The sequence below is a fragment of the Temnothorax longispinosus genome, chromosome 9 (assembly GCF_030848805.1).
Source record: "Temnothorax longispinosus isolate EJ_2023e chromosome 9, Tlon_JGU_v1, whole genome shotgun sequence".
Lineage (NCBI taxonomy): Eukaryota > Metazoa > Arthropoda > Insecta > Hymenoptera > Formicidae > Temnothorax > Temnothorax longispinosus.
This window is the reverse complement of record NC_092366.1, coordinates 11,720,085-11,733,730: the sequence shown is the minus strand read 5'-3', so window position 1 is coordinate 11,733,730 and position 13,646 is coordinate 11,720,085. Positions and strand designations below refer to the sequence as shown.

At 38.9% G+C, this 13,646-nt stretch overlaps 1 protein-coding gene and 1 long non-coding RNA gene across 4 annotated transcripts in view; one reads left to right on the top strand and one right to left on the bottom strand.

Annotated features, from left to right (window-relative positions):
- Positions 1–475, top strand: part of LOC139819424 (uncharacterized) — a 1,600-nt gene extending 1,125 nt beyond the window's left edge. The window contains exons 2-3 of the long non-coding RNA XR_011733727.1: positions 61–264; positions 334–475. This is a non-coding gene — a long non-coding RNA (uncharacterized lncRNA). The remainder of the gene's footprint in view (positions 1–60; positions 265–333) is intronic.
- Positions 1–13,646, bottom strand: part of Uvop (ultraviolet-sensitive opsin) — a 127,285-nt gene that overhangs the window by 66,505 nt on the left and 47,134 nt on the right. Inside the window, exon 4 of one of the 3 annotated variants that reach the window (XM_071788733.1) lies at positions 12,927–13,031. The exons of the other annotated variants lie outside the window; for them this stretch is intronic. Coding sequence (XP_071644834.1) covers positions 12,927–13,031 — 105 coding nt within the window. The remainder of the gene's footprint in view (positions 1–12,926; positions 13,032–13,646) is intronic. 3 annotated transcript variants of the gene reach the window in all.

The following is a 13,646-nucleotide window of genomic DNA, read 5'->3' as shown; positions in this document are numbered from 1 at the left end:
TTCTATGATACGTAATATGATTCTATAGGGAAATAAGCTAGGAATGTATTATATAATTAGGTGCTACGTGAAACCATTATCTGGCTCGATGAATGGGAAAAAGAATTGGCAGCAACTATTACTCCTATTCATTTTTTGTCGCATCAAACAGCAGAAGGTTTACGCGTGACATTGCACTCGACTATTGCATTGACAGAATATTTACTGACTACATGTAATTTCAAATACGTTTTAACAGCAAAGTTGAATCAAGACTGCTTAGAAGTAAGCACTTTTTTTCAAATAAATTCCTTCGGTCTTTTAAACATTTTGTTTCAATGAAATTTTTTTCAGAGATTTTTCGGCATAATCAGACAAGCTAATAGTCAAAATGACCATCCTACTTTACCAACATTTATGCAATTATATCATTTATTATCAATTTATAAAATTTTGAGACCTCCAAAATTTGGAAATTGTCACTTTTTATCACATGAAAAAGAAAAAAACCAAAATAACAATGGAAGAATTCAAGGCTGTTTTTTCATCGACGAAGACCTCTTTTCATGAAATGCACGTTAAAAATTTGAAAACAAAAATGGATGATTTAATTATGTATACAGATTGGGAATGTGACGATATAATTGACAATGATTACGCAATGGCTGACGTAGTAGATTGCATAATTTACTATATAACAGGATTTGTATGCAAAAAAATGTTGAAAAAAACAGTTTGTGAAAACTGTCGTAAAGCTTTTGCATATGATAGTGACAATGGTATAAGACAACTTTCAGAAGCACATCTCGTTAATATAAAAACTCGTGGAAAACTTATTCATCCAAACATAAAAATATTTCAATTATTTAAAGAAATTGAAAATGTTTTTGCGAAAAACGTTACCAATTCAAATGTTTATCAAAAAACGCTGGACGACTTAATCGAGAATGATATTTTTTGTTTTCAATTGGAATTTCCTTGTAACGAGCATAAAAGTGACATTTTATCATATTGCATTCATTATTACATAACTCTTCGAATGCGACAGTTTGCAAAACAAGAAAATCGCAAAACTAAAAAAGTTTCTCGAGAAAAAAAGAAATTATCAAGATTATGTACAAATTAATTTAATACTGTTATGGTATGAATATTTCATAGCTAAATTTTATGTCATTTGAATAAAATAATTTTTTTTAAACTGATGTTCGTTTATTTTAAATTTTAAAGCTTTATTGCTTTATAAAGTAATTTTTTAATGATCCATTTTAAATCATTTATGGCATTTTATGGTTACGTATACAAGCACAGACGTGGTCTACTAGTGGCCCACGTGCCGCTAGCGCCTCCTCGCGAGAAGGACTAGAAGTTCCTCAATAAGGGCGTCAGTGTACATAGAGCCGTGGCATCACCTTCCTTTCTTACACCGTGGTGACGACAGACGACTGAGTGAGAAACAAAGGCAGAGGTAACCGAAAGCGCTCACATTAAGTTTATTATTTTGTCATAAATGACAGGAAGGTTATCGGTGTCCTTTTGTAAATTAATAGTGTTATTGTTTTTCTTAATAAACACCATTTTGGCTATCTCTCTCTTTTTAAAATGTTTCTCGCTATGTAGAACTTTGGGACTAGTCCAATTAAATTCGTGATTGCAAGAGGTCTTGTGTATGCTGACCACAGAATGATTACTGGGATGCTTTTTAATATCGGCACGATGTTCTTTGATTCTAGTCACCAAATTTCTTTTGGTCTGTCCGATGTAACATGCGTCGCAATTAAGACAATCGATCTCGTATACAATTTCCATGCGTTTAACGCTTTCGAGCCTATCTTTGCCTCTATTAATAATACGATCGAGTTTTTTGGGAACCGTATAGACCACGTCAAATCCTTTGTTCCTCAGAGCCTTACTAATACTCTCGCTACAATTCTTCGTCAGCAAGACCTCTTGCAATCACGAATTTAATTGGACTAGTCCCAAAGTTCTACATAGCGAGAAACATTTTAAAAAGAGAGAGATAGCCGAAATGGTGTTTATTAAGAAAAACAATAACACTATTAATTTACAAAAGAACACCGATAACCTTCCTGTCATTTATGACAAAATAATAAACTTAATGTAAGCGCTTTCGGTTACCTCTGCCTTTGTTTCTCACTCAGTCGTCTGTCGTCACCTATAGTGAACGCACCACCGAATTTCATGTTTGTTAATATGACTCGCATATCTTTTATCGCCTTTGACACACAAAACATGTAAGCGTTGCTATTTTATTCCTGAGTTTACTCTTCGTACGTCATTTTAGTTTGTTAATTTATTATTTTACTTTTTTTTTGTATTTTAGTTCGTAGACTCATTGCTGCCACATTGTGTATAATGAAGTGTTTTGCAAGCGTTAATTTATTGTACGCACTTGAGAAGGACCGGAATCTCGGTTGAAACGCGTTGTGCTTGTTAAATAAATATTAGCCAGTTTAGTCGCAGCAAAGGATTTTTGCAATTTCAGTAAACTTGGTTGTTTTTTTTTTTTTTTTTTACAGAAATCGGTAACCCCTTTATTATTAACAATTTTTATTAATTCTATTATATTCCTCAGTCTTTTCTACCCCTATTTCATATATAATTCGTTAAGATTTAGTTGATTAGTTCTAGAGTTATAGAAATTTTGGAAAATTTGGCACATACACACATACACACAACATACATACATACGGACATTTCTTTAATGCAATATTTCGACGTTTTAGAACACTCTGAACATATTGACATTAAAAACTCAAAAAACAATTTTTTCTTTGGTTTCTTCTACCCCTATTTTATATATCTATAATTCTTTTAAATTTGGTTGATTAGAGCCAACTTTATAAGCAATCAAAGGTTCATATACGAATTTACGAAAACAAAGCTTCCTCTATGAAGAAGCAAAAATGTATGAAATCTTTAAATTGCGCCAATTACAAAGAGAATATATATATTGCTTTGAAAAATAATTGTTGTGCAACTACTTAAAAAAAAATAAAACTCAAGTGGTACGTATCTTTGTATTCTTATTCAAGTTTTTCCATTCCAATCCAAGCTTTAATTCTTTTTAATAAAATTATAATATTACAAAGAATCATTTTAATCACAAAGAATTAAAGAGATAACAGTACAAAATAAAAATATTTTAATTAAAATAAAATAAATAACTTTTTCTTGTAAAAAAACTTGGCGCTACTTTTTTACTCCCGCCGCATACTTTCCTAAATTATGTTCATTGCTTTTTTATTCAATCAAAAATTTGCTACTTTATTAAATTCAATCAAAATTTTAGTACTTTATTAAATTTCGAGGTCTAGCAACGCCAAGTTTTTTTACAAGAAAAATTTATTTATTTTATTTTTCTGGTCCGTCTGCAAATTCAAACCGTCTCTTTTTCTTTTGATATAAATCATTTCGGATATTAAACGCTTGTTTTGTTGCGGCCCCAAATTATTATTAAGTAATATGATTAATAAATATTATTATTTAAAGATATGTATTAAATAGAGTATTATAATATAATGTATTAAACGCGACGGTGAATGTGTCCGCAAGAGTTACGAAAGCCTAGTCAGCAAAACGATGAGTTGCGCGACCGGCCTACATCAATCAAAGCCTCAGCCTTCATCGATCGAGCAACTCAGCAGTAACAAAGGACGAACGAGCCGATAAAAGAGAACGAGAGGAAGAATCGAGAGGGCAATTGGAGTTAGAGGCAGTGACGGGCATTTTGTATAAAGAACAATTGTCAGACCGAAGTTATTAAAGTATTATTTTATTCAAGTCAAAAGTGTCGCTTATTCTTTCTCGCCTCCCCCGTGGACCAAAATAATCCGAGTGTTCCAAAAAGGGGTACAACAGTTTAAAGACGGTTCTTGGTCTAGTATTTCTACATCCTTCCAATTAAAATTATGATTATATTCCAATCTGTGATAACAGATCAGTTAGCACATAATGACCACTACCATTTCTTTTTATATGAGAATCATGTTCTTTAACTCTCGTTTACAGTTGTCTACCCGTCTGACCAACGTAAGATGCCTGATAGTCTCTGCAGTTAATTTTATATACGACTTTCCTATGCGAGAAATTAGGGAGAGCATCTTATGTACTCTGATACATCCGTTTAATTTATTTAAACTGACATACGAGAGCTTTACTTTCAGATCTCTCGTTATGTTTTTATATTTTTCCGTTAACTTGGGAACATATGGAATCGTGACAATTTTTGACACATGTATTTTCTAATAAATTTGAGCGTTAAAACGGCACGCTTGGCTCTTATTGCCCGCATTAAGTTTAATTTTTTTGACGTAGAACTACGTCTTTCCCGAGGGGGGTAGGGTAACTTCGGGTGCACGACTGCAACGTTTTCTTGCAACGAAAACATGCAACACTAATATTTCTCGAAAAGTATTAAAGAAAAATATACTTTATTATGGTGTTTTTGAAAGCTCTCGATGTGAGCTAAATGTTCCTGCAATTTATTTTGGTGGTTTTTATAACCGATTTTCTTGACATGGCAATGTATTCAGAATGTTTTACGGTGTTTCATGCAGTACTTGCAAGTCAAATAGACAACTATTCTTATTAGTGATAAATAAGTATGACTTTTGTCCGTAAAAATCAGCATATAATTAGATTTATTATTTATGACATCTTTAATGTTATACGACCTCTACGTAATTAAAATATTGAGACGAAAGTCACATCTTTTACTAGAGTTGTGAGCCCTGTGAATATATGTACAACAGCAGCGCGGCAACATTTGCAGTCAGCTGAGTCAGCAGGATGTGGACAGAGCAGGCTCTAGAGGAGTATGCACCCTCATTCGCGAAAACTACTCTTTCTCTATTTGCGACCTCTCTAACTTCGCCCACTCGTCGGTAGAACTAGTCGCGATAACTGTGCCATTTCTGAGTCAGAAACTTTTTATTTGTAACCATACCGCCACACAAGTCAAGACACTCCGGCTTCTTTTTACGAGGATCTCTTCAATTTTGCTTAGCAATATAAGTTCATCATTCAGACTGGTTTAATAAAAAAAAAACGAATAAAATTAGAGAAATCATCGCCTCCGCCATCGCAGACTCTGACCTTGCCATCTTAAACGACGGAAATCCTACTTTCATTAACCTCTCTTCTAACGTTAATTCGGTCATAGACCTAACTGTGGTCTCACCAAAAGACGGCGATTTGAGAGGTAGCGACCACCTCCCCATCGTCACTCGCATCAACAGCCCAATAACTCCCAAACTTAACTTCTCTTATAAACTCAAGTTCAATAAGTAACTCAAATAAATTCTATTAAGACGCTCATCTCGCTCTTAAATAAAGAAAAGCCCAAAGTGGAGTCCATAGACGCCAATAATGCCTCGGAGGCGTACTCTCAATTAATCTACATCATCAAAATCTGCATTGCATCTGCCTTAGGGAAAAAAGACATCTCTCCCTCGAGCCTTCCGTCCAAACGCAAGAGATTTCCCGTTCCTTGGTGGAACGAGGAATGCGATGCCGTGGTCAACGAGCGTAAAGCTGCAGCAAAGAATTTTAAAAAACATCTCTCTCAAAAATTTACTTAAGTACAAAAGAGCAGTAGCCGTTGCAAGACGCACTCTGAAGAAACAAAAAGCTCAGAGTTGGAAGGAGCTATGTGGTAAATTCAATATCAAGACTCCAATTCAGCAAGTGTGGCACTTTGTCAAATCTTTCAAAAACCATAATCATGCTACCCGCTATAATAGCGATACCCGTGAAAAAGAAAAGTTGATCCGAGGTGCCATTGCGAAACTTTGTCCGCCACTGTGTCCTCTTAATGATCCCTCTCTTACGGAAATGCTTAATAAGGATTCCGAAAATCCAGAAAGACTCGCTACGTGGTTGGACAACCCGATTTCAATGGAGAAAATCTACACCGCCCTGAATTCTATAAAAAGGAAAAACTCAGCCTCAGGTCTCGATCAGTTAGACCACCACATTCTATTAGCTCTTTTCGAGTTCCTCTGGGAAAAATTTCGCGAAGTTTTCAACAGCTTTCTACAGTCCGGTTCCTTTCCAAAGGATTGGTGTACGTCCCTGGTCATCTTTATACCCAAATCCGGAAGCAGAGGAGTAAGACCCATTTTGCTCCTCTCCTGCATTCTTAAGGTTATGGACAAATGCCTCTATAATCGTCTAAAATGGCACCTCGAACACAACGACCTACTGGCGGACTCCCAACTTGGCTTTAGAAACGCTAGATCATGTATGGACAGCGTGGTCGCCTTAACCAACAATATCAAAGCAGGCTTTCTCAGAGGTGAATACACATTAGCAGCATTCCTGGATATCGACGGAGTCTTCGATAATGTGCTTCCTCATTTGTTGATCAGCAATCTATACAATATTGGAGTTCCGGCTCGCTTCCGCAAGTTCGTTCTTAATCTCATTGGATGCAGACACATCTTCTACATCCAAGATGGCATCAAGGTCGGCCCTCTTCGCCAGAAAAGACACGCCGCAAGGCTCAATACGCCCGACGCTATTCAACATATATATTAAAGACATTGTTTTGGACTTCCGTTTCCGGTACTGGTGAGAGTGACAGGCGTGTGAGCGAGGCCAAATCGGGATAGAAAGGAGGTTCAGAGGAGGTTAGAGAAGGCGGGGAAGAGTGGAGGTGAGAGAGTGAGGAGGTGAAAGGGAGGAGAAGTAGAGAAACAGGTAAAAAGAGATAAAGAGAAGGAAAGTGGCAAAGCACAGGTGACGGGTGTGGCACGAACGATAGCTGGAGTAGAGGGGCGACGCGACAAGAAAGCCGAGACGCGGACGGCGGCGCGAAGCCGGGTATAGAGTGTAGCGTATATAGAGGGAGAAGTGAGCTAAAAAAACAGGTAAAGATGAGCGGAGAGAAAGAAAGGGATTATAAATAAAGTAAAGGAAAGAGGTAGAAGTGGAAGCATGGGAAATTTAGACGATTTATGGAAAAAGAAGAGAGAGGAATTAGATAAAAGCGGGGGGAAGAAATTTTTAAGAGAAGCAATAAGACGGCAAGGTCTCCTAAATCAGAAACTGAGATAGGTGTGAAGAAGCTGAGGAAGGTAATTAGTGAAATGAGAGAGGAATTTAAAAACATGATAACAAAGCTAGGGGAGGATTTCAAAGAGCAGGGAAGGAGGATAAGAGATGAGATAGAGGAACTGAGAAAATAATTCAGGGATCAGGAGAAAAGATGGGGAGAGGAGAGGGAAGAACTAAAAAAGGAGAAGGAAAAAATGGAGGAAAGGTTAAAAAAGTTGGAGGAGAAAGTAGAAGAGAGAAAGGAGGAGAAAAAGGGGGAGGTACAAAACGGAAGAGAGGAGGTGGAGGAGAGAATGAGAGCAGTGGAGAGAATGTTAGAAAGGAAGGAAAAAGAGGACAGAAGCAGGAATATTGTGATAAGGGGGTTGGAGGTAAGAGAAGGTGGAAGGAGGGAGGAGGCAGAAAAGTTATTGGAAGGAATAGGGGTTAAAGCGAAGGCAATAGAGGTAAAGAGAATAGGGAGGGATGCAGAAAGGAGAAGGAAAATGGTATTGCTGAAATTGGAGAACGAGGAACAAAAGTGGGAGGTGATGGAAAAAAAGAAGAATTTGAAAGGTAGAAAGGAAAGAATCACGGAGGATCTGACATGGGAGGAAAGAAGGGTGAACTGGAAATTGAGAGAGATAGCTAGAAGAGAGGGAAGGAGGGCGTGGTAATCCATCATCCCATCTCCACCATATGTTTTCTAACCTTATCTTCCCTAGATAAGGTTAGAAAACATATGGTGGAGATGGGATGATAAAGAGGGAGTATTAAAGGACGAGTATTAAAGGAAATATAAAGCGAGAGCGGGAGAAAGAAGGAAGAGGGAAAAGATGATGTTGGAGGGAGGGGAAAGAGAGGAAATGCGGAGGAAGAAGAGGAGATGAGGATATAGGGGAGGATATAAGAAAAGCAAAGGATGAAGGCAATCTAAAACACGAAGTCGAAGAGGACAATGAAGGTAAAAAGGAGGAGGAAGAAGAAAACGTAGGAAGAAAGGTCAGAGAGGAGAATAAGGAATATGGGGGGGGATAGAGAGAGAGAGAGAGAGAGAGAGAGAGAGAGAGAGAGAGAGAGAGAGAGAGAGAGAGAGAGAGAGAGAGAGAGAGAGAGAGAGAGAGAGAGAGAGAGAGAGAGAGAGAGAGAGCGCAGGGAGGAGGAAACTTGGAAGTTGGCCTTCTGGAACGTGGCGGGCGTAGCAAACAAGGATAAGGAGTTCTGGGAAAGGATAAAGGAATAGGACGTAGTGAGACATGGTTGGATGATAGGGGATGGGAGAAAGTGAAAGAGGAGATTTCAAGCAAATACAGATGGAGAGTGCAGATAGCGACCAGAAAAAGCAAAAAAGGCAGGGCGAGTGGAGGCATGCTATTAAGAATACGGTAAAGGATAGAAGAGGTAAATGAAGAAAGAAGGCTGAAAGAAGAAGAAGGAAAAATTGAATGCAAGATAAGAATAGGAGAAGAAATTTGGAGAATAGTAAAGATATATATAAATAATGATATAGACAAGAAGCTAGAAGATTTGAAAGATTGGACGGAGGAGGAGGAAAAGGGGGTAAGGACTATAATAGGTGGAGACTTTAATGCTAGAACGGGTGAGGAAAGAGGATGGGAAAAGAAGGACGAGAGAAGAATAGAAGAAAGAGGGAGAAGATCAAAAGACAAGAAAATAAATAGGGACGGTAGAAAGCTATTGGAATTTATAGAGGAAAGAAGATGAATGATATTAAATGGAGGCATGAAAAGAGATGAAGAAGGTGAATTTACATACACAGAAGGGAGAAGTGAGACAGTTATCTATAGATTACGTTATAGAAGAGGAAGAGGTTAGAGAAAAAGTGGAAAGACTGAAAGTAAGAGAAAGAGTAGACTCAGACCAGGCGGCAGTGTGGTCTAGTCGTAGAGCGCCAGACTCGTAATCTGAGGAACCAGGTTCGAGTCCACTAGAGCCATGTAAACATGGAATGTTTTTCCGAAGCTGCGCCCCTCCGTGCAAGATAGGCTCTTGTGCGGAGCAAACTGGGCTCCGTCTTTCGGAAAGAGACGTTTAGCCGTTGGTCCAAAGGGTTAAAGTGAGAGGAGAAAGGGTAGTAGTGTAAAGGTTTGGGTAACGTTCCTTATAAAAACGCCTTGCAAACCCTGCGGGGATAAGCAATAAAGATAGTTTATGACTTTTTTTATGAGTAGACTCAGACTATCATCCACTAATAGTCTGTGTGAGAGGTAACCCAAAGGGAAAGCAGAGAAGGAGAGAGGGAGAAAGAATAAGAAGAAGAGGAATATAGAGTGAAGAGAAAAGAACGCAATTTAGAGAGAAACTAGGGATGATAGAAGGAGGAAAAAAAGAGCTACAAGAAGAGATAGAAGAAGGAATATCGAAGATAAGAAAAGTAATAGAGAAGAATGAAAATGAGGATGGGAGAATGGCTAACAAGAACAGAAGAGGGTGGTGGGATGAAGAATGCAGGGAGAGAAAGAAAGAAGTGAGGAGAGAATTAAGAAAATGGAGGAAAGGAAAAGGAGAGGTGAAAAGGTATAGAGAAGAAAGGAGGGAGTACAGAGAAATGTGCAAAAAAAGAAGGAAGAGAAAGAAGAAAGAGGAAAAGGATAGGATGATACGAGAGATAGGGGAAGCGAGAACGGAAGGAAAGGTATGGGAGTTGATAGGCAGAGTAAGAAAGAGAAGGAGAAGGATAAACGAAGAGATAAAGCTCGAAGAGTACTTCATGGAGTTAATGGATGGGGTGGAGATTAGGGTAGTGAAAAGAGAAGAAAAAAGGGACATGCAAGAAGAGGAAGAGATAGAACTGGAGGAGGTAAAAAAAAATGTAATAAAGAAATTGAAAACAGGAAAAGCAATAGACAATAATGGGATACCGAACGAGGCGTGGAAATTTGGAGGAAAAGAAATGGTGAAATGGATATGGGAAATATGTAAACGGGTATGGAGGGGGGAAGGCTGGCTGGAGCAATGAAAGGAAGGGGAAATAATTCCAATAATAAAAAAAAGAGAAAGGCGAGAGGTGAAGGACTACAGAGGAATAACAATTATGTCTTCGATGTACAAGATATATGCAGCAATACTAGCGGAAAAAATAAGGAAAGAGGTAGAGGCGAAGAACTTGATTCCCGAACATCAAGCAGGATTTAGAAAAGGAATGAGGACGATGGACCAAATATTTGCACTGAACTACTTGGTAAATAGACAACTGAAAAAGGAAAAAGGAAAGATGACAGTAATATACATAGATTTGAAAGCGGCGTTCGACTCAGTGGACAAAGAAGTATTAATTAGGACGATGAGAGAGAGAGGTGTAAGGCAGGGACTAGTAGATAGGATAAAGGAGGTATTGAGAGAAACGAAGAGTAGGGTAAGAATGGGAAAAGAGAGTGGAGGAACATTCTGGATGGCGAAGGGCGTGAGACAAAAGTGCTCGTTAAGTCCGATAATCTTCAATCTATTAATCGCGGATTTGGAAGACTATATGAAGAAGGGAGGTGTGAAACTGAGAGGGGAGAAGATATACACATTAATGTATGCGGATGATGTAGCGTTGATGGCGGAGGAGGAACAGGACATGAGATCGATGATAAGCAGGCTAGAGAGATACCTGGACAGGAAGGGATTAACATTGAGCATAGAGAAAACAAAAGTAATGAGATTCAGAAAGGGTGGAGGAAGGAAGAAGAAATATGACTGGAGATGAAAAGGAAAAAAATTAGAGAAAGTTAAGGAATTCAAATACGTTGGATATACACTAAAGGAAAATGGGAGACAAAAAGCGCACATTAGGGAAAGAAGAAGAAAGGCGGCAAGAGTAATGAGGGAAGTCTGGGGGATAGGGAAAAAAATGTGGAAAAAGGATTGAAAAAGAAGGATCTGGTTATACGACACCTTGATATGGACAGTGATGGGATACGGAGCGGAAATATGAGGATGGAAAGAAAGGAAGGAGGTAGAAGGTATACAGGAGAGATACCTCAGATTTGTATTTAAATTAAATTAGAGGACACCAGGGTATATGGTGAGAGATGAAGTGGAGAGAGAGAAAATGAGAGGCAGAGCAAGTAAGAGAGCATGGAAATTTAAAAAAAAAACTGGAAGAAGGCAAAAGAGAAAGAATAGCGAAGAAATGCCTGGAAGAAATGAAAGAGAGACGGAAGAAAAGGAAGATAATAGGAAGGTGGGAGCAGGAGAGAAAGAGTTACCTAGAAGAGATTAGGGTGGGAGCTGAAGAAGAGGAGGAATTGAAAGGTGAAACTTTGGAGAATAAAGAGAAATTGAAACAAAAACAAGGATAGAAAAGATCATATGCTCGAGATACAACCGGTGGTATAAGATTATAAGGAAGGACGGGATCCCGGAATACTCGGAGAGAGACTGGGAGAAAGCAAGGTGGAGTAGGATTGCAAGGTTTAGACTCGGTAATGAAGTTAGAGAAAGTCTATATTGGGAAAGGAAGGAGAACAGAAGATGTAGGATGTGTGGGAAGGAAGAGGAAACATGGGAACACATATGGGAAGAGTGTACGAGATGGAAGAAGTGGGACGGAGAGGGGTGGCAGAACGTGGTGGGGGATTACTGGGAGAAAAAAGAGAGGGAGAGAAGTGAATGAAAGCGATAGAGGAAATAAAACAAGATGGAGGAAGGAGAATGGAAAAGGAAGAGGGATGACAATGAAGAGAGTAGGGGTAAATCGGAGAGAAAGAGAGGAGAAAGAAAGGAGAAAAGAAAGGAGAGAAGAGGAAGGCAGAAGGCCAAAGAGGACCGCGGAGGACGAGATAACGAGAAGGATGGAGGAGAGTCTGGATGCGGATGAAGACGAAGACGATAGGAAAAAGCCGAAGAAGGGAGAGTAAGAGAAATGTATGATAGAAGGGAGAGAGGATGGGTGATAGAGAGAGAAGCGTTAAGGGAGAGGGAGGGGAGAGGGAAAAGGAAATAAGATAGTAAAATTAATACAGTTATTTTTCAGAGTGCGGAATTGAGGAAAGCTGAAGAAAATAGACAGAAGGGTGCCGGATGGAAGACGAAGGGAAAGAAAATGAGATGTGAGGTCGCTATGGCCAGGACGGGATAGGAAGCACGAGCTATGTACAGGGTTGGGTACGTCCCTTCAAAACGCCAATGTTTGTATGTTTTCGCAAATTTTAAGATTTTGTCTAATGTGAAACTGTACAGGGTTGGGTACGTCCCTAAGGTAAAAAAACGCCCTTTAAGACCCCTTTGGGGTAAAAAAGTAACCATTATCTATTTATCTATTAAAGACATTGTCTGACTGATCAACAAGGATTGCAAAATACTTCTATACGCGGATGACATAGTTGTATATTCCACCAATAAAAACCTATCCAGGCCCATTCTAACCATTAATGAATCCATATAAAAAATCACGGATTTGTTTAAAAAACAAAGGCCTCTCCCTCTCCGCCAATAAATCACAGGCAATGTTTTTCACACGTAAGCAAAAAATGCCTTTTTTTGTGCCGGACCCTAACCATCAATGGCATATCGTTACAATACAGCGAAATGGTGAAATTTTTGGGCATCATGATCGAATCCAAACTGAGCGGTAAACCTTACTTCAATTACGTTATCAGCAGGTGTAGAAGAGCTCTCAGCGTTTTGAAGGCCCTGGCAGGAATATCCACCATATGGTGGGTCGCACACCCGCAGCAATTAATGACAATCTACAGAGGCATTATTTGAAGCAATATCGACTACAGATGCCAAGTCTTCCAACTTTGCGGCAACCTTACTACTTTTGAGCAGCTGCAGCGTATTCAGTACAAGGTCATTCAAACGGCGTATGGCTATAGCCTACCCCCATTCTTATTAGACGAAGCCAAAAAACCCCCATTACAGTTCAGATTCAAGTATCTCACCTCCAAATTAGTCATCAAGAACATCAGCCAAGAATTCAGCCCGGTTACCACCAGTCTGGACAATTTAATTACAGCCACCAGACATCCCATTCGCCATGAAAAAGCCTGTAAATACATGCCTTTTTATAAACATTACCAATCTATTTTAAGCAAAACCGAAAAAATCTATTGCTCCACTTTCCTCCCTGTTTTCAACCATAGCTTTAACTCATTAATCCATATTATTCACTACACACCTATCCATTTTCACTCTGACATTTAAAACGTTAATTCTATCTTCCTTGAAAACACTCAGGACCTGAGGAGAAATGCTGTCTCGTTTTACACTGACGGTTCCAAAGACGAGTCAGGCTTTGTGGGCGCCGGCGTATACTCTCCAGACTTGGACTTTCAACTGAGGCATAAATTGCCAACCGAAATTACCATCTTTTCGGCTGAGGCTTGGGCCATCCTCCAAGCACTTATAGTTATCTGGCAAATGGACCTTGAAAAAGCTGTAATATTCTCAGACTTCAAAAGCGTCTTGGAAAACATATGCTCGAACGCAGCCAACCAGCAAAATTACATCATACCTCGAATTAAAGAACAAATTTATCAGCTTTTTTTCCTCAAGTAAAAATGAGTAAAAATATAAACCTCCAGTTGGCCTGGATTTCTTCCCACCGAGGCATCACGGAGAATGAAATCGCAGACAAGACAGCCAAAGAAGCCTCTAGAAGG